Source organism: Heloderma suspectum, chromosome 15 (genome assembly GCF_057233095.1).
Source record: "Heloderma suspectum isolate Gila_16-S chromosome 15, 16-S_ref, whole genome shotgun sequence".
NCBI lineage: Eukaryota > Metazoa > Chordata > Lepidosauria > Squamata > Helodermatidae > Heloderma > Heloderma suspectum.
Window position 1 is genome coordinate 13,984,275 of NC_139472.1, and position 25,938 is coordinate 14,010,212.

Sequence of the window (25,938 nt, forward strand, 5' to 3'; positions counted from 1 at the left end):
TGAAGAGCGCTATCCTATCTCCCCCCGGTCTTCTCATCTCAAGGCCAAACATGCCCAGTTCATTCAGTCTCTCCATAGGGCTTTGTTCCCAGTCCCCTGATCATCTTTGTTGCCCTCCTTGGAACTCTCTCCAGTTTGTCCGCATCCCTCTTAAAGTGTGGTGCCCAGAACTGGACACAGTACTCAAGATGAGGCCTAATCAGTGCTGAGTAGAAGGGAACTAGTACTTCCCGGGTCTTGGAAGTGATGCTTCTATTAATGCAGCGCAAAAGAGCATTTGACTGTTTTGCAGCCACGTCATTGTTTAATGAACACCTATCAGGTGAGTGGTAGGCCCTGTGCGTATACGGTTTCATAAACAAGGAGCTCTGTCCACAGGACTGGGAGCCCTGCCACCAAACCGGTTCCTGGGCATGTGGGGAGGGCCGCATGCAGCGGTGACTCTGTTCATGTGTTGTACTGACGCATCTAAGAGGAGGGGTGGAGTGTGCCACCCTGTCCTTGCACGCATTCGATGAATGTCTGATCTGAATGCCTGAACAGGGCTAATGCAATAAGTGATATGCAATACCTGTGCAGACGTAATACGCTTGCAACCAAGGGCAGGCAACCATTTTGGGCCTGTGGGCACATTTGATATTTTGAGAAAGTGTCCCAGGCACCACCACAACTTGCTATTTGAGGTAAAATGTGGAGGAAGCCCCATCTCTGGATTCTCACTGTTCTTGTCCCCTTCACTGTTCCTGCCCCCCCTTCCCCCGCGCAGCCATTTTTTGGCAAGCTATTTTTGTCTCCACTTCTATTAAAGTCAATGGAGAAATATCATTCTTTGATAGAGGTGGGGGAAAGGGCCCCCTTCCAAAAAGCTGCTGGAGGAGGGTGAAAGCCCACCACCATGGACTCTGTTGGCCCAAAGGTCCTTGGTGTGAGGTGGGTTTCCCCCATTAAGCTGTTTTAGCAGGGCACCCTTTTCCCAGCTCTATTAAAGACCAATATTAATAGAGGTAGGAAAACGTGGCCTCACAGGCACACTGGGGATGGGTATTGGGGAGTGCTAGTGCACCCCAGTGGGCGTGGGGAGGATGTTCCCAGCCCCTACCATATAGCATTGGCTTTGGTCACTATCACTTAAGGACATAAGAAGAACCGTGCTGGATCAGACAAGCAGAATTTTGTTCCCACAGTTGCCAACCAGATGCCTATGAGAAGACCACAAGCAGGACACGAGTGCAATAGCACCTTACTTCTAGTGTTCCCCAGCAACTGGTATTGAAAGGCATACTGCCTTTGATACTTGAGGTAATATATAGCCATTGTGACTAGAAGCCATTGAGCCACATTCTCCATGCTTTGTTATTTTTAAAAAGAACATGGCCAAGACACAGAGAGAAGAAAAGCGGAGTGGTCAGGGAACCCACTCATTCTCCATCCAGAGGTAAAAACCCTCTCTTGTTCCCAGTCCCATGGGTTTTAAATCTGGATGGCGGAGCGCTAGAAGTGAAGTTGGAAAGGACCTCAAAGGTCATCTCGTCCAGCCTACTGCTGATGCAGGATCCGTACTACTCCAGCACCTCTAATAGATGGCCATCTAGCTTCTCCTTAGAGACCTTAAAGGCGCAATCCTATGCTTGTTTAGACGGAGAAAAGGCCTACAACTCCCAGCATTCCCCAGCCATCAAGGCATGCATAGGATTGCACCCCTAATGAAGGAGAATCCTCCTTCTTCTGAGGCACTCTGTTCTACTGTCGAACAGCTTGTACTGTTCTTCCTAACATTTAGTCTTCCTAATCATTAGTCAAAAAAGTTCTTCCTAATGTTTAGTCAAAATCCTTTTTGTTGTAATTTTGAACTCATTGGTTTGAGTTCTGCCCTCTGAACAACAGGAAACAAATTTGGTCCATCATCTACATAGACGTTGATCTATCTGAAGATGGCTATCATATTGTCTCTCAATCATCTCTTCTCTGGCCCAAACATCTCCAGCTCCTTCAGTCTTTCCTCATAAGACTTGATCCCAGGCCCTCACCATCTTTGTCACCCTCCTCTGGGTGTAACTGCTTTTCTTCTTCCACCATCTTCTTCCCATTACCACAGAATCTCATGTCACTCCCAACATCCTACTGAATCTCTCTCTTGTACTTGTATAATTTTATCTATGCACAGAGTTGGGTTTTGAGGGATCTTAAAACATCTTTAAAACACTGCAAAGGGCTCCATTTTGCAACTATAAGAAGTAACTAGGGATGTACAGATAGTGTAAAATCTGTTCCGTCTGTGTTTCATGGATTGTCAGAAGCCTTTCATCCCATCATCCGCCCATCGCTGCAATTGGATTTTTTTGCAGTTGTTCCCGAATATGCACAAATTCCCCCCAAACACACATTTGCATGCTTTAGCCTTTAGGGGAAATGCACATTTTGGCTGTTTAAAAACGATGCACTTTTTTAGGACAAAATTTGCGCAAAATTTGGGAAAGTTAGAAAACCGCTCTGCAGGTCTGCAGAATCCGCCAAAAGGGCAGAAGCCGGTCTGCTGGGGGAACCACAAGTCGGATTCATGAAAATCCAAACTCATTTGGTTCCGTTGCGGATTTCCCCAACATCCCTAGAAGTAACTGGGATGTTTTTGCAAGTGTTATCTACCTGGTCAGCCAAAAGCTCATTTACCATCCTTCTAAATGGAATACCTAATTGTAGCATCCATGGAGATTAGCACGGCATTTATGGGGGATGGAGGCGGGCTCATGGTCCAGTCCATACCTTCACATGCTTTCTTCATATTCGCCAGTCTGTATCCAGGGTGGCATTCACAATGTGCCACCCCGTGGCGATTCTGGCACTTGTGCATGCAGCCTCCATTCCTATTGGCACATGGGTTTCTCACTGGGAAAACAAAGGAAACAACAAGTAATTTGGAAATTTGGAGACAGTGTGGTGTAGTGGTAAGAGTGACAGACTGGGAGCAGGGAGATCCCCGGGTTCTAGTCCCCACTTGGCCATGGAAGCTCACTGGGTGATTTTGGGCCAGTCACAGACTCTCAGCCCAACCTAGCTCACAAGGTTGTTGTTGTGCGGATAAAACAGAGAGGAGGAAGATAATGTAAGCCACCTTGGGTTCCTTGCAAGAGGAACAAAGGCGGGATATAAATACAATCAATCTATCAATCAATCAATGATTCTGAAGTAACCGTTTTGGGGGCCCTCGGACAACACGCTTTCAGTGGTCTTCTTCCTACATAGCATCCACCGCACCCTCTTCATTACTGTTAATGGTACCTATTCCTCTGGACCCAACATGTACCAGCTCCCAGAGGGAGAGGACAATGCATACAGAGGTAGTACAGCGGCTTCTCTTTGTTTTTCTCACTGCTCATCCATTCAGAGAGAGCAGGTGAATGGACAACAGCAGCAAGGAAAACTAGCAGCAAGGCCAGGAAACTCTGGGGTCGACACCGGGCCCTCTCCTGGGTCATGAACCTTGGCAGGTGCCTGACAACACTGACTTCTGACGCTAACTCTGCCCCAGCCACGAAGCCGCACAATCCACGCATAGGCCCTTCCCCTGATGTGCACATGTGGCACATGCATGCTTCCGGTCCAGGGCACAATGCTAAGGGCTGCAACGCAATCTTGGGAACGATGCTTATTTATTTGCTGTGCTTCCGAACTGCCCAATAATTGACGTTCTCTGAGCAATGTGTAATATATTAAAAACACAAAATGCAAACATGATCCCCCCCAAAAAAACAGAAACAGCACAGAATGCAACCAAGATAAACCCAGCAGCAAAGAATAAAACAATTCCAGCACATGAAACCAAATTAAAACCAGTAGCAGAATAAAGTACTAAACACACTAAAAACAGTTCTTAAAACTTAGGAAAATAAAAAGGTTGACCTGGAAAACATAATGCAGGCTCCAGGCAAGCCGCTCTGGAGAGGGCATTCCACAAACAGGGTGCCACCACTGAAAATGTCCTCTCTTGTAGCCACCCACCTCACCACATTTGGGGCATGTAGCCAGTCCCAATTAGCGGTCTAGCTGCCTTATTTTGGATGAATGGAAGTGTATGGACCATTTTCAAAGGCAGCCCCACATAGAATGCATTGCAAAAAGGAGGTTACTGGAGCATGGATAAGGCTATGTTTGTTCAGGTAGGATCATAGTTGGTATGCTTTACATGCAGAAGGACTTTGGTTCAGTCTCTGGTTAGAAGGATCATTTAGCAAGTGATGGGAAAGACCAATCTCTGCCTGAGACCCTGGAGAGCTGCTGCCAGTCAGAGTAAACAATACCAGGTGAGATGGACAAAAAACTTGACCATATACAAAGCAGCTTCTTATGGCTAATAGCTGTTGATCACCAAATGTGAACAGCGTCTCTTTGGGCTTCTCTACATTATGGAAAATCCCACAGCCTTACCAGGGCTTTCTGCTTCCCTTTCCGTGGCGCAATTAGGATGGACTCCTTTAGACAACGAACACGTGACGTGGAATTGAAAACGCCTTTTCTCGGTAGCCTTTCCATATTTTCAATGAAACAGCACCATCCAGTGGCTGAATTATAGCCCTATGCCAGCATTGCACACTGGCGATATCTCGTTTTTTAAATTCCAGCTTATCTCCGATCTTTTTGAAAGTGGGATAAATAGGGAAAAGTGCAAGAGGTGTCCTGCAGGTTGACATTGCCACGTAAAGGACCCACAAACTTCCATGAGTGGCTAACCACGAGTGTGCAATAAATTGCTCATGTAGAGACGCCCTTTGTCTGACTGTCTCTCATACACTTTCCCTCCCTCCCTCCCTCCCTCCCTCCCTCTCTCTTTCTCTCTCTCTCTCTCATGCAAGCATGCACACACGTATCATGTTCATTGCAAAACCATGGACTCTATAATCATTTAGGGTGCAATCCTATGGGAATAGGTGGCCGCCTCCGAATTTGGAGGTGACCTCCTATCCAATGCAGGGCAGGAGAAGCACAGAGGGGATCGTTCCCTCCACACTTCTCCTGCCCTGCATTTGTGGCTAGACAGCCGATTTTGGCTATCTAGCCGTAGGAAGGCAGAGCAGGGGGGGAGGCTGCCGGACAACTCATAGGATATGTCGTACCGGCATTTCTGCCTTCCCTGCCCTGGAATGCCCCCCAGAATGCCCCATTTTGGCTGCTCCGCACTCCTCTTTGGAGTGCGAGGCTGTTCTGTGCTGCCCCTGAGGCAGCACAGGAGGGGGAGAAGGTCAGTTCTCTGGGAACCAACCTGGGATCATGGGCTCTGAGGTCATTTCCCAGAAAACCACATATCCTATGGCCATAGCGGCCATAGGATTGCTCCCTTAACATTTTGGATTGCAACAGAGATTTGAAGACTGTAATTTTTTCCATAGAAATTCAGCATCCAAGCGCCTCTGCTGAATGAGGTGAGGCAGGCCGCTACTGAAGAGAGGGTCTTTTCACGGGTGACACCCCAGTTTCAGAATGCCCCTTGCAGAAAGTCTGGCCTGGTGCTTATGTTATGATCTTCACAGCACCAGCCGAAGACCTAAAAAGACCTATTTTTATATTGCATGGTGTGATTTTTAAATGTACACCACTGACATAACGTAATGGACAAACTCACCAACGCAATGTTTGCCATCCTCCTTTAGCTGGTAATTTTTCCAGCAACGGCACTGATGTTGTGTCCGAGTGAGCTGCACACAGTCATGTTCGCATCCGCCATTGTTGACAGTGCAGGTGTTGATGGCTGGGAAAAAAAGATGAGAACGACATGATTAGCCAAGGAGAAATACATATGAGAATGTATTTCTCCTTGGAAAGGAGCTGCAACTCCTTTCCAAGGAGCAAAGCTGCAAAATTCAAGGTATGCACAGGTACTTGCTTTTGCCTGTCCCAAATCAGTGTGCTTGGAAGCATATTTATTTATTTTAATGTATTTATTTACAGTATTTACATACCACTCCACATCAAAGATTTCAGAGCGGTGAACAACAAGGTAAAAGAATAAAACCGCATAATTAAAACAATTAAAACATTTTGAAAGAACAGATTCTGAACGTGAAACCGCGGTTGGTCACTCAGGGAAAGCCTCTCGAAATAAAAATGTCTTCAGGAGGCTCTGGGAGCAACACAACATTGGCGCCTGCCTGACCTCTGAAGGCAGGGAGTTCTACAGGAAGGGGGCCACCACGCTGAAGGCTCTCTTCCTGGTGGACTCCAACCGGGCCATAGGTCCACGTGGAACCAGGAGCAAGTGGCTCATTCAGGACAGATGATAGAAAGTACACCCAGACACAGGTTCAAGAGTTCTGCAGTCTCCCTGGGATGAGAAGATGGAAATGACAGGTAGAGTGAGGGTCATCTACATATTGATGACACCTCAGCCCAAACTTTCAGATGTCTTCCCCCAGTGGTTTCAGGTAGGTATTAATCAGCATGGGGAGGACAGAACCCTGGAGCACCACATAAGCCAATAGCCATGAGGTGGAGTAATAGTCCCTCTGGAAAAGACCCTGATGCTGGGAAAGACTGAAGGCAAAAGGAGAGGGGGGTGGCAGAGGAATGAGATGGCTAGATAGCATCACCGATGCAATGAATATGGACTTGAGCATGCTTCGGGAGAGAGCGCAGGACAGGAAGGCCTGGCGTGCTGTGGTCCGTGGGGTCACGAAGAGTCGGACACGACTGAACGACTGAACAACAACAACAGCCTTGTTAGACCGCTCCTTCAGGAAGAACGGGAGCCACTGTCACACTGTGCCTCCTAAGCCCAACTCAGGTAAGCGACCCATGAGGATACCACTCAACATTGGCTGACTGTTGGACGGGGCACCTGATCAAAGTGATGGAATCCTATAGATCATTTATTTATTTTATAGTATTTCTGTCCCACTCCTCAGCCAAAAAAGGCTCCCGGAGTGGATTACACTCCATGAACAAAGAAGACAGTCTGCCCTCAGGCTTACAACCTAAAAAAGAGACGACACAAAAGGAAAAGGCGATGGGGAGGGAAGAGGGGCGGGAATTACATAGACTGTCAGCAGGGCTGGTGGGATGGCCCTGCTCCCTCCTCTCATCTCCTGAAGGAGGGGGAGCCCACCTGGAGCAGGCCCTGACGTTCCCTTTGCCTGTCCTGTCTCCCTCACTCCTTCTTAGGAATCATAGAAACATAGGGTTGGGAGGGGCCTACAAGACCATCAAGTCCAACCCCCTACTCAGTGCAGGAAGCCTGATTCCCAGGCAGTCTCCCATCCAAGTACTAACCAGGGCTGACCCTGCTTAGCTTCTGAGATCAGTCGAGATCAAGCGCATGTCTTCCCCGCAGGGCCATGGATGTCAGTTAGCCCTGCGGGGCAGGGGGAGTCGAACTGGAGCAGGCCCTGATGTTCCCTTTGTCTGCTCCTGTCTCCCTCAAGCCTTCTTCAGTGCACACCAGAGAAAAGCATGGAGACAGCATTCCAGTAAGCCAACCACCTGCCTACCCCCATGAAAACACCAGGGAAAAAGAGATGGGGGAGGACAGATCAAAGAGGAGTGGGTTTTTAAAAGGGGACATTGTTCACCAGCAAAGGTTTTGTGGGCCAGATTACAGAGTCCTGTGGGTTGTCCTGCATTGGCTGCAGCAGACTCTGAGCTGAAGCAAATTATGGGGCAATCCAAAAGGCAAAGCAACAAAGCAAGCAAAAGGTCATGCACAAATGTTCCAGTCCAGTGTGGGATCAAGCAAAGACAGGAGCGGTCCAGATACAAGCAAAGGTCAAAGCACAGTTAAGCAGTACATTGTACACAGTCCAGAGTCAGAGTCAAACAGGAGTCCAAGGGTCAGCAGCACAGAAGGTCAATCACAAGCCAAGGTCCAGAAAGCAAGGTACAAGGCACAGGAGCTGAGGAACGATGTTGTTCCAACACTGGCTAGGTCTACAGTGAAGGCTTTTCACCCCAAAGCCTGCTCAGCCCCACCCAGAGCTCAGCTGCAGTAATCAGAGCTCACTATGCAGAGCCCTACTCCTGAGGAGTCCTTCTTCGCAAGCGAGCACTCCTTCTTGCTGGAGCCCTACTGGCCTGTCACTAGAGGTGATGACACTCCTGGGGGCCAGCAGGTTGCTCAGCCTCTGCCTCAGAGTCCCTTCCCCCTGATGGGGATGGAACTGCAGGAGGTGAGCTGCCTGTGTGCCTTTAGATTAGGGGCGGGCAATGTGGGGCCCTGCAGATGTTGTTGGACTCACCACAGGCTATGCCGGGTTGGTCTGCTGAGCGTTGCAGTCCAACAACATCTGCAGGGCCATTAGTAAACAGACAAGCAAATAAAATACAAATAGCAGTTTCAAGTGCTCATGAGGACCAGAAACTTATTTATAAAATGATGCCAAATTCTACACTGGTACATTTTTGTGCTTAACTTGAGGACAGTGGGATCGTTCAAGATACCTTACTCAACTGTTCACCCACTGAATTCCCTTGGAACATCCCAAAATTCAGCTCGTGTGCTCACAACATAAAGTCCCCCACCAATGAATAACCCCATTTGAACCGCGTAAATTTTCCTACCGTACATGCTGACTGCGAAGTCCAACTGTTCTGTTTGCATTCATCATACTGAGTACATTCCAGGTTAGGACAAGTAATAAGAACCAGAACTCATTCTCTGGCAAGACGTAAGACCATATGCACATTTGTAGCAATATGAGGGGCTTGCAGCCCTGTCTATTCAACATGTCTTGTATACTTCTACATTCCTTAAGACCAGGAGTTCAACTTGATTTCATCTTGGCAGAAGCTTAATTGCAAAACTGCTTCTTTCTTTTAAACTCTCTTTCAAGAAGGACCGTCTTAATGCCAAGATGCTGTCCCCAGCATACAATTAAAAAGGCAAAAGAAGTCTTGCTTTAATTATGGCCCAGTTTCCTCCAGAAACACACACACACACACACACACACACAGAACGTTTGTCAGTCCAGTCGCTATTCAAAGCAGCAAGTTGGGCTGTCAAATCCAGTGCTGAGAAGCTGGGAGCACACAGATCCCTACAACTCAAACTACAGAGACATTGTCCGGTCGAAATCCCTTTTGTACATCTCTCTCTTTCTCTCTTAGGCACAGTGGGGTAGTGTTTGTGGTAAGTCCGTTCCTTGAGCCAGGCCAACATTTCTGAATGTCCTGGACTAAGTACAGAGAGTCTGCCGCAGGATTTGTACTAGATTGGCAAGGCAAATCTAGAAACTGGATGCAACAGACTTATAAAGGAGCAGATGTGAAACTGACAGAGACTGGAAATGGACTGCTCTAGTCGTGTGTGTATATGCGTGCATATGCGTATACGTATGCGTGAGCTGTCAAATCCAGTGCTGAGAAGCTGGGAGCACATAGATCCCTACAACTCAAACTACAGAGACACTGTCCGGTCGAAATCCCTTTTGTACATCTCTCTCTTTCTCTCTTAGGCACGGTGGGGTAGTGTTTGTGGTAAGTCCATTCCTTGAGCCAGGCCAACATTTCTGAATGTCCTGGACTAAGTACAGAGAGTCTGCCGCAGGATTTGTACTAGATTGGCAAGGCAAGGACCAGTCTGCCTGCGGCTGTCTGCAAGGAAGGAATACTGACATAAATGCTACGTCTTCTAAACTTCGTGTGCATCTAGATTCTGACTTCCAGGATACCCAGGCCTTGGACACAACACTGGTGACAAAAGTGGTAAAGAACCCCATTATAGAGAGGATAAAATGGAACCCAGACGGACACCACAGGCCAACAGGCCATGGTGTCGAACAGGAATCCCCCAGCACCAGCTTCTGAGATCACCCCTCCAAGAGGAACTGGAGCTACTATAGAACAGTGCCTCCCAGTCCCATCTCAGACAGATGCCTCAGAAGGATACCATGGTCAATGGTATCGAAAGCCACCAAAAGAGGATAAAATGGAACCCAAGACGGACACCACAGGCCAACAGGCCATGGTGTCGAACAGGAATCCCCCAGCACCAGCTTCTGAGATCACCCCTCCAAGGGGAACTGGAGCTACTATAGAACAGTGCCTCCCAGTCCCATCTCAGACAGATGCCTCAGAAGGATACCATGGTCAATGGTATCGAAAGCCACCAAAAGAGGATAAAATGGAACCCAGACGGACACCACAGGCCAACAGGCCATGGTGTCGAACAGGAATCCCCCAGCACCAGCTTCTGAGATCACCCCTCTAAGAGGAACTGGAGCTACTATAGAACAGGGTATTTTTTAAAAAAAATTATGGTAGAATTTTATTGCTTTAAATTGTTTTATGGTATGTTGTACATCGCCCAGAGTGGCTGGGTGACCAGCCAGATGGGCGATTAATAAATTTAATAATAAATAAATAAATAATAAACAGTGCCTCCCAGTCCCATCTCAGACAGATGCCTCAGAAGGAGACCATGGTCAATGGTATCGAAAGCCACCAAAAGGCCCAGCAGAACTAATAGGGAACCCTCTCCCTGTCCAGTTCCTGGTGTATCTACCATGGTAACCAAAGCAGTCTCTGTCCCATAATCAGGCCTGAAGCCAGTTTGAAATAAATCTAGATAATCTGTCTCATCCAGAAATCTCTGGAGGGGAGCGGACGGGAGGGGAGAAACTCGCTGCTGGATTTGGAGCGAGGTATACTTTAGAGTACGAATAGATGAATCTCTCTGCTTTGCTTTGTATAATATTCATACCTTTTTCAACAAGTTCATTCAGCCCCATTATTGCATCGGTATTTTTGCATCCACTTTGTATGCAGTATTTTAAATGTGCACATCCTTTGCAAGCAATTTCCCCTAGTATACACCTTTTTGGATGTTGTTTTCCCTAATGTACATGTTTGTGTATACAATTCTCCCAATCTATGCATTTTTGTGCATTTTCTTTTTTTAAAAAATTTAGTCAGAGAGCTGCATTGCAATCTTCGGAGGAGTGTGAAAAGCAAAAGATAATTGCATTCCAGTTTGCATTTTAGTTCAGGAAGTGCAAAATAGGTTGGTACATATTCAGATGCAAACCAAACGAATTTCTCCCTCATCTGTATGTTAGAGAAGGGAAGCAGAACTCACCCATCAGCCTAAAAAGCCAATAAAACACCTCCTGTAGGATGCATGCACACTAAGTATCAAGGAGGTAATTTAGTCTCAAATGTGCAAAGCATGAGAAAGGAGAGAGAACAGAAACCTCCCTCCCTGTGGTTCAAAGTGCTGCGAGTGCTGTTCAGCCAATGTAAGGAAGGGATCATTTTTCAGAGAAAGTATCAGGCTAGGGAGGACTTGTTTACAATTAAGGATAGGCAAATGAGCAACGTTCAAGCCTGCCAAGACAATCCAAATGTCAGCTTGCAGCTCATCCGTCCTCAATTTGCATTTGTGATCGCTGTTCATTTTGCGCAAATGGGAAAATCGAACGTGAGCATTGCATAAACCATTCCCAAGTTTGTGCAAATTTCCAAAGTTCTGAAAATTTCCCCCATAGACTAAAGCATGGGTGATTTGAAATGTTCACATTTTGAGAAAGTTGCGCATTTTGAGAAAGTTGTGCATTCTGAGAAAGTTGCGCATTCTGAGAAATTTGCGCATTTTGAGAAATCTGTGCATTCTGGGAAAGTTGTGAATTTGGGGAAACTTGTGCATTTTGGGAAATTCGCACATTTTGAGAAAGTTGTGCACTTTAAGAAAGTTGTGCATTCTGAGAAATTTGTATTTTGAGAAATTTGCGCATTTTGAGAAATCTGTGCATTCTGGGAAAGTTGTGAATTTGGGGAAACTTAAGCATTTTGGGAAATTCGCCCATTTTGAGAAAGTTGCGCATTTTGAGAAAGTTGTGCAGTCTGAGAAATTTGCGTATTTTGAGAAATTTGCGCATTTTGAGAAATCTGTGCATTCTGGGAAAGTTGTGAATTTGGGGAAACTTATGCATTTTGGGAAATTCACACATTTTGAGAAAGTTATGCATTGTGAGAAAGCTGCACATTTTGCAAATACATGTTTTGTGAACGTGAAGGCAGGTTCAGGAATTTGCGAACATTTTCGGAGAAAATGCGCTCCCATTCGCATTTGTGTTTGGGACTGCAGACAGGGCATTTTTGAGTGATTTGCAAACTGAAATGAAATTCTCATACATCCCTATTCACAATCCAGTGGGATGTGATTTACTTGTTTTACACTCCTTCTTCCTATGCTCCTGCCTTTCAGCTGGTTTCTATACAAGTACTGTTTTCCCTGCCACCACCACAACCAGATGTCCCATTATATGAATTCATTTTTATGCACAAGTGCCAAAATAAACCAAGTAAAAACCCAGTGCTTTGCCACAGAACTAAATTAGGAAAGGAAAGCAAATTTACAAAGCCCTGTCACATTTGCATCATTATTGCTCTGACTGCTAGAGTTCTCTGGAAATGCAATCTTGAGTCCTTCTGACTTTGGACTTAGACCAACTTCTGGGCTGGAAACATCTCTCATCACCACTGCATCTGCTTCTAGGAAAATTTCATAGCTGTCTTCTGTCTCTCCCCAATCCAGCCTTGGAAGACCAGTCAAGAATCTTACTTTTTAAATTAAAGTCACGTGATTTCAGAGATCGAGTCAGAGCAAATTCTCCATTTCTCTCCGTTTCTATTGACACAAAGGGAGAGCTGGCTGGATGAACTCCTTTCATGCACAGGCAGAAATGCAACATAAAGGAGGCACATATTCACGGGCCCCGAAGAGTTACATAGTGACCCCTCCTCACCCCAACCCTGGCATGCCTGCTGCCATTAGTCAGAACAACTAAGTGTTTTGCAAAGAGTGGCATGCAAAGAAACCTCTGTACCACAACACCTGAAGAAAACACTGCTGATTAATACGCTGTGAGTGCAACAACCATGGCTGGATCTACACGTAGCAGTTATACCGTTATCATACCGTTATCATAACTATTGCTGCCCATTGGTGTCATGCGTACCAATAGTTATGATTGTCCGGTCTCCAAGAATATTATTCTTTGGAATGCTTATTGAATAGGTTTTTAAACCAAGCTCTAGTGTTCAAAATGGCTGAGTGATTTATGGGGCAGCTGAAGCAAAAATGTCCCAGCTAACTTTCCTTCAGGCGGGAAAAAAATATAGGAGTTGCTGCTGAGGCTGAATCTACACGTAGCAGTTATACCGTTATCATAACTATTGCTGCCCATCGGTGTCATGTGTACCAATAGTTATGATAACGGTATGATAACGATATAACTTCTATGTGTAGATTCAGCCCATATCTCCTTTATATGTGTTGCTTAGTGTCTCCTTATTCTTTGTCCAATATACTGATCTGTTTTGCATTTCTGCCTCTGCCGGACTGCAATCCCATAGTCTCCACAGAATCTGTTGAGCTGAAAACAGGCTGATCTTTCGGCTGTGTAACCTGTTCAGAACAACATGAGTAAGGCAGGTGTCAGAGGTCAGCATCTTTGGGCAGTTGACAAGGCCCACACCCAAGTGTGGAACTGCCTTATACTGCCTCCACCACCGGAACTTCCTTATACCACCTCATACGATTGGTCCATCTAACTCAACATTTCCCACACTGACTGGCAGTGGCTGTCTAGATTTTTCAGGCAGCCATCTTTCCCAACCCTACCTGGAGACACCAGGAATTGAACCTGGGACTTTCTGCATGAAAACCAGGCGCTCTAGCTACTATGCTATGGTGCCTCCCTAGTGTTTCCTGGCATCGCTGTAGTTTCTCCTTGCTGTTGCTGGGGACCATGGGCGGCAGGGTGCTGTTGCGCTCGTGCCCTGCTTGTGGGTTCTTGGTCGACAGCTGGTTGGCCACTGTGTGAACAGAATGCTGGACTAGATGGGCCCTTGGTCTGATCCAGCAGGGCTCTTCTGATGTTCTCCTTAAGAGTCCAACCTTCCTTCTTTTACCTTCCCATTCCCAGTAGCTTGGGGTTTAGGCTGTAGGCATGGAGTGTCTGACACTCTAGACACAGGGTTTAACCACAACAGTTTACTGGTAAATTAAAGCATGCAAATCACAACTACAGGTATTTACACAATAGAGCTGAGTGATACAAAAGGCCTTAAGAGAAAATAAAAGTTGCAAAATGCAAGTTCCTTTCATGTCCCGCAAAAGTCTGGCACTAAGTAGGGGTGACATTTGTCCTGTCCGACTTCCTACAGTGCCTTCCTTGGCCAGAGCTGGGGGGTGATGCACAACCTGAATTCATTCCTCAGTACTATTAGTACCTTTCTCCATCCATAACGAGAGAGATTTGGCTGGCACATGGAGGAACGGCTCCCCCAAGCATCAGTTGAGGTGGGCACTTCCTTTGTGCATCACACACTGTCCCAAATGGGGAATGCGCCCCACATAAACAGACTCAGCCAGTGCTTGGAAGAGCAGTTTCGAGTTCATTCCTATGACATCATGTCTATTCTTTGAAAGCCAGAGGACACCACTGAACCACAATTACAACATCACCTTTATAAGTTAAAGCTGTTACCTGAACGTTCTCTAAGAGCAGCTTCACGCATGCCTGCGGATCACTTGATAATTAGGAGATGAACACGTGATGTGTTTTCCGTCGGAAAATATGGTTATCTGAGCATTTATAGGAGCTTTACTGAATCAGGAGGTGTCTGTGTGTGTCTCTTTAAGGCACACATACTTACAGAAGTTTGACTGTGGTCTGGTGCAATGCTCAATTTGACAGTTTTTGAGCAACAGGAAACACAGAATCTGAAACCAGGGTTTGGACTGGTTTTGCAGACCATGGTTGATGTTAACTATAATTTGATATGATTTATCTGGATTAACAAACCATAGTTACAGGTGCTACTCTGCCTCAATCTATTGATAGGAGTGTTCAGCAGAGGGAAAACAATAGCAAGCTTTTTGTTAGGGATGCAACGAAGATGATCAGGGGACTGGAAACAAAGCCCTATGAGGACAGGCTGAAAGAACTGGGCATGTTTAGCCTTGAGAAGATGGAGGGGAGATAGGATAGCGCTCTTCAAGGACTTGAAAGGTTGTCCCAGAGAGGAAGGCCACGATCTCTTCTCGATCATCTCAGAGTGGAGGACATGGAAACATGGGCTCAAGTGACAGGAAGCCAGATTCCGGGTGAACATCAGGAAAAACATCCTGACTGTTAGAGCAATATGACAATGGAATCAATTCCCTAGGGAGGTGGTGGGCTCTCCCACACTGGAGGCATTCAAGACGAGGCTGGACAGCAATCTGTCCGGGATGCTTTGACTTAAATTCCTACATTGAGCAGGGGGTTGGACTAGATGGTCTTATAGGCCCCTTCCAACCCTACTGTTCTATGCTTCTATGTTTCTATACTTAAGCATTCAAATCAAATCCGCATTTCAAAGTGAACCAACCTGATCAGCATCTCCCAGACTGGAACACAGTTATCCTTCAGATTTTATACTTCTCTGAATTGTGTGCTTCTGTTCTCAACTCCAGGGCCAGCCCTACCCTGAAGCAGCCTGATGTGGGCACATCAGGGGGTGCAGAATGGGAAGAGCGGTGAATTGTGCCACTCTCCCCCCTTCCCAAGGGCTGCTGCTTCTTGGTCCTGCCAGCCATGCAGGTGGCCAGCTGGACAAAGAAGCGCCCACTCGCTCACTCCCCCCCTACCTGCCCGCCCACTCATTCCTGCTCACACTTGCCCACCACCCCACCACTCCCGCCATGTCCCCAAGCCACAGGGCTTCCGGAAGATGTTGGCTGAACATCGTGAGAGGCCCGGAACTTGCGAGAGGCCCGGAACTATCACAAAAGGTCCTGGCCCTCTCGCGGTAGTTCAGAAACTCTGGCAATAGGTCTGCCGGTCTGTTTTAGGTGCCCCGCGGCTGTGGCACAAGGTGGAAGCAGCTGTTGGGTGGGAGTGGCAGCCAGGCGCATGCACGCACAACCAAGGAAGCAAGTGAGCAGGCAGGCACAGCCAGCTGGCTGCTTAAGCAGGTCGGGTGGGAGGGTGGGTATGAAGAGGCAACGGCGGTCCAGCTGCAACAGCCAAAAGAAAAAGAAGCGGGGGGCAGCTTGCTTGAGGCAGCAAAGTGCCTCGGACCAGGCCTGCTCAACTCAAAACAATGCATCACAATATGTGCAGAATGTGTGTTTTAGGATAAAGGACATTTAGAAATACGTACTTTGAGAGAAAACCCTGTTAGCCATGGACATTTTGTGAGAAAATACGTTCAAAGGTATTTAATTTTAAATACGACGTTCCATATGCATTTTGTGTGTGTTTTTTTTAATTTAAAAAAATTGCAGATTGATGTAGAAACTGGATGCAACAGACTTATAAAGGAACAGATGTGAAACTGACAGAGACTGGAAATGGACTGCTCTAGTCGCGTGTGTATATGCGTGCGTGCACGTGTGTGTGTGCGCGCCAGAAGTAGCTTTCGATGTGGCACAACGGGCTGCTAATTTAAAGAAAAATTGGAGTGGTGTCCCTGCACCAGGCTGGAGTGGGCTCCTTCTCCAATCAAAACGGATTTATATTCTCTTGAAACGTGTCTGCTTCGAGTGGTGTACCGTCCCCATGGGCTTCCAGTAAATAAATATATTGCATCTGTTTCTGCCTTAAAAGGCATGAAGGGACACACGCCACTTTCCAGACATAGAAAAGACATGGACATGCATGTTTTGCTTTACAGCTGAGCTGCTATGGGGGAAGTGAGGTGTTTCTTTTCCTTATAAATCATATACTGCACGTATATGGAAAGACTGCAAGCTCCATTACAGCAAATACCCTAATGTCCGGGGAGGTGGCGGGGAGTCGAACAGCATGCTCTTATTATAGAATCATAGAATAGTAGGGTTGGAAGGGGCCTGTAAGACCATTGAGTCCAGCCCCCTGCTCAAGGCAGGAGTCCAAGTTAAAGCATCCCTGACAGGTGGCTGTCCAGCCTCGTCTTGAACGCCTCCAGTGTGGGAGAGCCCACCACCTCCCTAGGTCATGGGTTCCATTGTTGCCTTGCTCTAACAGTCAGGAAGTTTTTCCTGATGTTCAGCCTGGCTTCCTGTCACTTCAGCCCACTATTCCGTGTCCTGCAATTGGGGATGATCGAGAAGAGATCCTGGCCTTCCTCTCTGTGACAATGATGATGATACACAGACACATTTAAATAAATTAAAATAATAGAATCATGGAATAGTAGGGTTGGAAGGGGCTTATAAGACCATCGGGTCCCACCCCCTATTATTATTGGGGGGTTATTAGGTTATTAGGCCTAGGCCAAGACATTTTGGCACCCGAGGAAGAAAATCCAAAAATGACACCCATCCCATGAAGTACAGTGCTTGAGTTTCTCCCTTAAAGGTGTCATTGAAATTACTGGGAGCTGCCCAAAAATATGCTATGATTTTTTCCAGGAGTTGCCAAGGCTCAAACTGGGAGCCTTTGGATCTATATGTGTCTGCCCCATGTGATGACACACAGAACCAGCTGGAACCACCAAAAGAAATTCAAAATTCTGCCTCAGAAACGTGGAAGCCTCAGCAGAGTTGATGCTGTTGCCACCTATAGAAGCAGTAAAAGGTAAAGGTAAAGGTGTCCCCAACCAGTCATGTCCGACTCTAGGGTGCGGTGCTCATCCCCGTTTCTAAGCCGAAGAGCTGGCGCTGTCCGAAGACGCTTCCGTGGTAATGTGGCCGGCATGACTGAACACCGAGGCGCACGGAACGCTGTTACCTTTCCCGCCGAGGCAGCACCTATTTATCTACTTGCAATTTCTTGCTTTCGAACTGCTAGGTTGGCAGAAGATGGGACTGAAGATGGGAGCTCACTCCATCACGCAGCACTCGGGTCTCGAACTGCTGGCCTGCCGACCTTCCAGTCTGCAGTTCAGCGTCTTAACCACTAAGCCACCACGGCCCCATGTACAATGAACCAAAAACCCTTACGGAAAGAGAAAGAAGGTGTGCTACAACCCCTGCCATTTGTGAGCCCTACCTGTGAGAAACCGCAGGAGATTTTCTCCTCCCCTAGGAGAAATTTGGTGAAATTGTCCCCCCAATTTCTCTGCCCAGAAATAGGCTGGAGAATTTTGAGAGGCCATTTGTGCCTCTATTAATAACTAAACAGGTTAGTCAATAAAGGCAACCAAAGAGATTGCACAGCATTGTTCAGTGGAGACCATTCATCAAAATGAGCCAAATCTCATCAGCTGGCACTGTATTCCCAGCGTGCATTGTGTCTGAAGCTACAAATAAGAGCAGCTGAGCTGCACCTGAAATGCACGACTTACCGAGACATGTCTTGCTGTCTGCGTGTAGCCGAAAGCTTGGCTTGCACTCACAGTAATAGGACCCCGGAGTGTTCACACATCTGTGCTGGCAGCCTCCATTGTAAACTTGGCACTCATCAACATCTGGAAGGGACACAAAATGGAAACAGTCAGAGCAGCGGGCACGATAGGAGCTAAACTCAGCATTTTCTCCTGGCCACTTCCTCATCAGAAGTATGGCTTCCAATCATCACACCAAAGTGAAGCAGTGGGAAAAGGTTCACGTAACCTGCAGTCGCTTGCAGCATTAACAAAATCACACTGAGGAATTTGACCCAGACTCCTTAATACTTTTCATATTTAATATTGTATTGCTTTGATACTTCTAGGGCGCAATCCTATGGCCTCTAGTCAGTGGCTAGGCGGCCATTAGGTTGGTTCCCGGGAACTGACCCCGGAGCCCGTGCTCTGAGGTTAGTTCCCTGAGAACTGACCTTCACCCCCTCCCACACTGACTTCTAGACAATGCAGAATGGTCCCGCACTCTCCAACGCATCATCCGGCCACCGCTTCCCACACTCAGACTTCCCGTGGCTAGACAGCCGAAATCAGCTGTCTAGCCGCAAATGCAGGGTGGCTGAAGCGCGGAGGGGATCGGCTGAAGTGTGGAGGGGATGATCCCCTCCGTGCTTCTCCTGCCCTGCATTGGATAGGTTCGGAGTTCGGAGGCGGACGCCTATCCCAGTAGGCGTTGTTTGGTTTTATTATTGTAAACTACCAGTTGCAACTGAGGACGTTTGCCAGTTGGGCAGTACACCAATCTCACCAATAAACAAATGAATAAATCAATAATGTGTGGATCAAACTTAGTCACCAACTTTTGCCTTTCCCAAGTGTTCCAAAGTCATTGTCAAGTCAACTCAAAAAGTATGCAGCTATTTTCAACCCTGGTGCAAGTCCCATGTTGGTTTATCTTATATGAACCATGATTGTAACATACACAGCATGGCAGCGATGTAATGCTATTTGATGCAAGGGAGCACTAAACTTCTTGAATGTATAGGATGATATAAAACTCAAGCATTAACTTGAGCCAGCGTGGTGTAGTGGCGAGAGTGTTGGACTGGGAGTTGGGAGATCCAGGTTCTAGTCCCCGCTTAGCCATGGAAGCTCACTGGGTGACTTTGGGCCAGTCACAGACTCTCAGCCCAACCCACCTCACAGGGTTGTTGTTGTGAGGATAAAATGGAGAGGAGGAGGATAATGTAAGCCGCCTTGGGTTCCTTGAGGAAGAAAAAAGGCGGGATATAAATGTAATCAATCAATCTACTCTAGCCCTTTTTCCAGCCACATAAACTGTGATATTATTTTTCCCTATTTATTTACTAGTACTGCTTTTGCCTGTAATGGAATATTCAAATATTTAAAATGTACTCTTGGCTGTACATTTATTTTAACTGTTGATATTTCACAGCCCAAGACGTCTTGCTCTGTGACTATTCTTCAAGATCAGTATTAATTTCTTATAACGATTTATTATGGTGATAAGTCATGCAGCCTTCCAAGTTAGGTATAATCCTTATATCCAGACATTTGATGGGAGAATTCTAAGTGGAAACTAATGCATTTTAGTAATATGATCCTCCTCTCTCTTTTTTCTAAATTAATATCCAACCATTCTGATTTATATACATTAATTGTATACCCAGATACTCAACCAAATTTTTAAGCAAATCCAAAAGCTGTCCAAATACCTTTGCAGGATAGATGGATCTAGAGATGAAAGAGAAAGAGAGAGAGAGGAAGGAAGGAAGGAAGGAAGGAAGGAAGGCAGGCAGGCAGGCAGGCAGGCAGGCAGGCAGCAACGCTGCTTACTGGGACTGGCCATTTTGAACATATTACTCCAGTCCAGTCCAACTGCACTGGTTCCAGTCATTTTCGAGGCCCAATTCAAAGTGTTGGTGCTGACCTTTAAAGCCTAAATGGCTTAGTCTAACTGAAGGAGTACCTTCTCCCATAGGTTGCTGCCCAATTGCTAACACCATCTTCTTCTGGATGGGGGTGGGGGGAGCAGCAGTCCCCTCCCTCCCCGCTCACCAGCCAGCCACCCAGCTGACTGCTATCACCTTCTGACCAAGCCACAGTGCTCAAACCCCTGCTCTGTTTACTGCTCTGGGAGATAAGCTCCTCATTACATTTATGCAGAAGGTGACTCCCCCATGCAAAGCTCGTGCTGCTCCTGCCGCTGTTGGCAATGCAACTGAAACTGAGCAGGCTCAGTTTTGCAGACCCACAAAGAAAACACAGTAGAGGCAGACCTTTTGTTCTCAGTGAATGAGAACATTTCTACACGAGGCTTTTATTGCAGGCTTGTGATTGGACATGCATGGAAGTTTGAAGGTCCTGCACACAATGTCGTCAGCCTCCAGGGCATCTCCCATGCTTCCTGACCTTTATCCCAGTTTTTAAAAGATCAGGGATAATGCAATAATAAATGGTAATCTGCTTTAATGGCTGTGTGAAATTGCACAGTTCTGCTAGGAGAGGCCACCACCACCGGGGAAGAGGCGCACCTGCTGCTGCTGGGCCTGCTGCTGCTGCTGCTGACGTCGCCGCCACCACCACCACCGCTGCCACCACCACCAGGCCTTCCCTGGAGACTTCTGCCTGGCAGACCGCCACTCCCTGCAGGACCAGGCCCCCAGGTACCGAGCCAGCTGTGCTGCTCCACCTGCCCTCCCTGGAGGGGCTACATAAGCTGGCTGGCTGAGGTGGCCTGGGAGAGCCAGGGCCTGCAGGAGAGGCCACCACCATCACCGGGGAAGAGGCACGCCTGCTGCTGCTGGGCCTGCGGCGGCAGCGGCGGCGGCACCACCACCACCACCACCACCACCACCTGGCCTTCCCTGTGGACTCCGGCCTGGCATTATTTTTAAGGGGATTTTTAATTGGTGTGTGTGTGTGTGTGTGTATGTGTATGTATGTGTGTTCTCTTTTTCTTGGGGGATTTTGTTGTGGTTTTAGGGGTGGGTAGCCTGCCTGATAGGTGGGAGCGAGGGGGCATGTGTCCACCTGATGGAGGCAGTGGGGGGAGTGTTGGGGGCCAGAAGATACCGAGGCTGGGCAGCAGGCGCTGGCGGAGCGCTAGAGGCAGGCCATGCCAGGTAAGGGGAACAAGGGAGAGATGTGTAGTATCTGTCCCCTGCTCCGGGCCTGTCCAGAGCCAAAGGATGGCTGAGGGAGGCATGACCCCATCGTCTGGCCTTCGTTTGCTGCTCTGCAATGCCAGGTCTGTTACCCAGAAAACCTCCCTCATCCATGACATGATCCTGGATGAGGGTGCAGACCTGGCATGTATTACGGAGACCTGGCTGGCCGAGGCTGCTACTCCAACCCTTGCAGCCATGTGTCCAGCTGGATTTTCGTATGCACAGCAGCCGAGGGCTGGGGATCGGGGAGGGGGAGTGGCTGTTATCTACCAAGAGTCCTTGGTCTTCACCAGACCCCCTCTCCGGGAGACCAAGGTTGCTGAGTGCATGTACTGGAGGTTGGGCCCGAAGGGCAGTCTGGGGATTCTGCTCGTGTACCATCCACCCCGCTGCATGACTGACTCCCTGGCCGAGGTGCTTGAGGTGGTCTCTGATGTGCATGTGCAGTCCCCTAACTTACTGGTGTTGGGGGACTTCAACGTACATTCGGAGGCCATCCTCACAGGAGCACCTCGGGACTTCATGGAGACCATGGCCTCCTGGGAGCTGCACCATATTCTAACTGGGCCCACCCATGTAGCTGGTCATGCACTAGACCTTGTGTTTGTTTCTGGAGAAGTGGGGAGTGATCTGGAAGTCGGGGGTATATCCACCACCCCCTTGTCATAGTCAGATCACTATCTGGTGACGTTGGACTTCTTGGTTCCACAACCCCTCCGCAGGGGTGGAGGACCCATTAAAATGGTCCGCCCCAGGCGTCTTATGGATCCAAATGGATTCCTGAACGCGCTTGGGGATTCTCTGGGGCATGCCAACGGCCACTTGGTCGAGACCCTGGTGGGTGGCTGGAATGCCGCAATCACTGGGGCATTAGATCAGGTGGCTCCGAAACGCCCTCTCCCCCTGAACAGGGCTCGGACTGCACCATGGTTCAATCCGCGGTTACGAGCTCTGAAACAGGAGGTGAGACAGCTAGAGCGCTGGTGGCGGAAGTCTCGCTCCAAACACGATCAGACACGGGCTAGAGCTGTATCTTCAGCCTATCACGTGGCGGTGAAGGCAGCAAAAAAGGAATATTATGCTGCCTCCATCGCGTCTGCAGAGTGCTGTCCCAGGAGGCTGTTCCAAGTGGTCCGGAGCCTGGTCAGTCCTGTGGCTCCGGAACCACTGGAGCATTCTAAGGCCTCCTGTGAGGCCTTGGCAAGGCACTTTGCAGATAAAATTGATCAGATTAGGTATGTTACTCTGCACGCTGTGGATACAGTTAGTGAGCAAGAGGCGGCCTGTGGCAAACAGGTTTTGTGGGATCGGTTCCAGCTTCTTCCTCCTGATGAAGTGGACAAGGTGCTTTCATCGGTACAGCCGACCACCTGCTTACTTGAACCTTGCCCATCTTGGCTCATTATGAGCTGCAGAGAGAGACTGGGTGAGGGGATCAAGGCGGTGGTGAACACCTCCCTTGAGGAGGGAGTGATGCCATCAGCCCTCAAGGAGGCAGTGATAAGACCACTCTTAAAGAAGCCCTCCTTGGATCCTCAAGTTTTGAACAACTTTTGTCCAGTCTCAAATCTGCCATTTTTGGGCAAGGTGATTGAGCGGGTGGTGGCGGTGCAGTTGAAGGCACACTTGGAAGAAACTGATTATCTAGACCCATTTCAGTCGGGCTTCAGGCCTGGGCATGGGACAGAAACGGCCTTGGTCGCCTTGGTAGATGATATGAGGAGGGCTCTGGATAGGGGTGAATGCTCCTTCCTTGTTCTCCTCGACCTCTCAGCGGCTTTCGATACTGTTGACCACAGTATCCTCCTGGACCGCCAGGAGGGGTTGGGCATTGGGGACACCATATTGAGGTGGTTCCGGTCCTTCCTCTCCGGCAGGTACCAGAGGGTAGCACTGGGAGAGGAGGTTTCGGACCCGTGGCCACTTACTTGTGGGGTGCCACAGGGTTCCATCCTCTCCCCGATGCTATTTAACATCTATGTGAAGCCGTTGGGGGCTATCATCAGGAGGTTTGGGGTGCAGTGTCATCAATATGCGGATGACACGCAGCTCTACCTCTCGTTTAAATCTTCACCAAGGTTGGCCGTAGAATCCCTGTCCAAATGTCTGGAGACAGTGAGTGGCTGGATGGGGAGGAATAAGCTGAAGCTGAACCCTGACAAGACCGAGGTACTTTTGGTGGGAGACAAGAGGAGGCTGGGGGATGTTGACCTGGTGTTGAATGGGGTACGGCTACCCTTGAAAGACCAGGTCTGCAGCTTGGGGGTCATTTTGGACTCCCAGCTGTCCATGGAGGCTCAGGTGTCAGCTGTGAGCCGGACAGCACTGTATCAACTCCATCTGATACGGCGGCTGCGCCCCTTCCTTCCCGACCATCTGCTCCCATCGGTAGTACATGCCCTGGTCTCCTCTCGTTTAGACTACTGTAATGCGCTCTACGTGGGGTTACCCTTGAAGACAGTTCAGAAGCTGCAGCTGGTACAGAACGCGGCGGCTCGCCTGATTAAAGGCAGCCGCCGGCGAGATCACATCACTCCAGTGCTGAAGGAGTTGCACTGGTTACCAGTTGTTTTCCGGGCCAAATTCAAGGTGTTGGTTTTGACCTTTAAAACCCTATATGGTTCCGCCCCAGCCTATCTTAAGGAGAGCCTCCAGCAGCACCAGACAGGCGGCTTAACAAGATCAGCCTCGGATGGCCTTCTCTCTGTCCCATCAGCCAGGACAGCTAGACTGGTGGGGACGAGGGAGAGGGCCATTTCTGTGGTGGCCCCCACTCTGTGGAACTCCCTCCCTAGGGACCTCCGTCATGCCCCCTCTTTAATGAGCTTCCATCGTGCAATAAAAACGCTGTTGTTCAGGCAGGCATTTGGGGTGGGTTAGGGTATTTTAGAAAATGTTTTTATTGTAGAATTTTATTGTTTTAAACTGTTTTTATTGTATGTTGTACATCGCCCAGAGTGGCTGGGTGACCAGCCAGATGGGCGATTAATAAATTTAATAATAAATAAATAAATACCACAGCACCACCTAATGGCTGTATAATGAAACATTTAGAACTTGCAGACAAAGGAAGACCCAGGGAAAAAGCCCATGTCAGCCCATGTCAAGAGCCAATCTTAATCCCGCAAAGAATCTGGAAGCAGAAGCTCTGGTAAGTTACAGGATAAAAAGCCTGGTGTGGAGAAGTCCCGAGTGATCTCTTGCTCACTGCCGCCGACTAGGAAGTTCCTTAAAGCCACGCTCCTGCTGCACAGTGTCTGGAGGCCCTCACTTTTTCCTGAGGTCCGGTGGGAATTGTGCCACTGGACTCTGCAGGTGAGTGGTTCCCAGGTCCAAGATCTGGGGAATTTACCAATTCTAGACACCATTGCACTCCCTCTAAAGGAATGGGTGCATAGTCTGGAGGTGGTACTAGGTCCATCTTTGTCACCAGGCCCAGGTAACCTCAGTGGTGGAGTACGTATTATCAGCTTGTGTTGGTATGACAGCTATGTCCTTTCCTGGAGAAGTTGTCCACTGTTATTTATGCATTACTAACTTTATGAGTTTATGTAATGTGCTCTATGTGGAGCTACTCTTGAGACTGTCTTGGAAGCTACAGCTGATGCAGAATGCACCAGCCAGAGTACTGAGTGGAGTTCCTGGCAGAGTACTGAGTGGAGTTCCTGTTTATATTATACCTGTGCTGAAAGAACTGCACTGGCTACCTATTAGCTACATTCAAGGTTTTCTACTAACATATAAGGCCCTGAAACTGGCCCCAGCTTACTTGAAAGAACATCATCCCTTGTACAAGCTGTTAAGTCTTTATGACCAGTTGGCAACCCATGAGCACAGTTCATGGAGAAAAATCAAATCTAACAAAAGGTTTAACTTAACTAACTGCGTTTATTGAAACAGTCTTTACAAAACTTCCTTAAATACAATGTTCTTGGTGATAACTCCAGGGCAGCCACTGTAAGGTCCTTGTGTTCCATTGTCAACTTGAATCTTCAGGTTTGCCAGCAAGCACACACAACTCATGGCAACGCAGATCTCTTCATGAATTGTTTACAGGCCTTATGTTACTGGCATATCATTGTACTTTGGCCTGAACCTGTGTTTACAAAGGTATACGGACATGTTGAAATGCTATTTTGTTAAATTTAACAGCTAGAGTCTTCCTTTCTGAGCAATAACTAAGCTTTGACTGGGTTACTTTTAACCGTAGGTGTCTCTTAATCTCTTCATAAATTGTTTACAGGCCGTATGTTACTGGCATATCATTGTACTTTTGCTGAACCTGTGTTAATAAAGGTATACAGATATGTTTAAATGCTATTTTGTTAAATTTAACAGCTAGAGTCTTCCTTTCTGAGCAATAACTAAGCTTTGACTGGGTTACTTTTAACCGTAGGTGTCTCTTAATCTCTTCATAAATTGTTTACAGGCCATATGTTACTGGCATATCATTGTACTTTGGCTGAACCTGTGTTAATAAAGGTATACAGATATGTTTAAATGCTATTTTGTT

General features: G+C 47.8%; 1 protein-coding gene across 1 annotated transcript in view; it reads right to left on the minus strand.

Moving 5' to 3' along the window:
• MEGF6 (multiple EGF like domains 6) overlaps positions 1-25,938 on the minus strand; it is an 80,769-nt gene that overhangs the window by 46,199 nt on the left and 8,632 nt on the right. Inside the window, exons 2-4 of the mRNA XM_084821673.1 lie at positions 18,238-18,360; positions 5,615-5,740; positions 2,761-2,883 (exon numbers count right to left, since the gene is read on the minus strand). Coding sequence (XP_084677799.1) covers positions 2,761-2,883; positions 5,615-5,740; positions 18,238-18,360 — 372 coding nt within the window. The remainder of the gene's footprint in view (positions 1-2,760; positions 2,884-5,614; positions 5,741-18,237; positions 18,361-25,938) is intronic.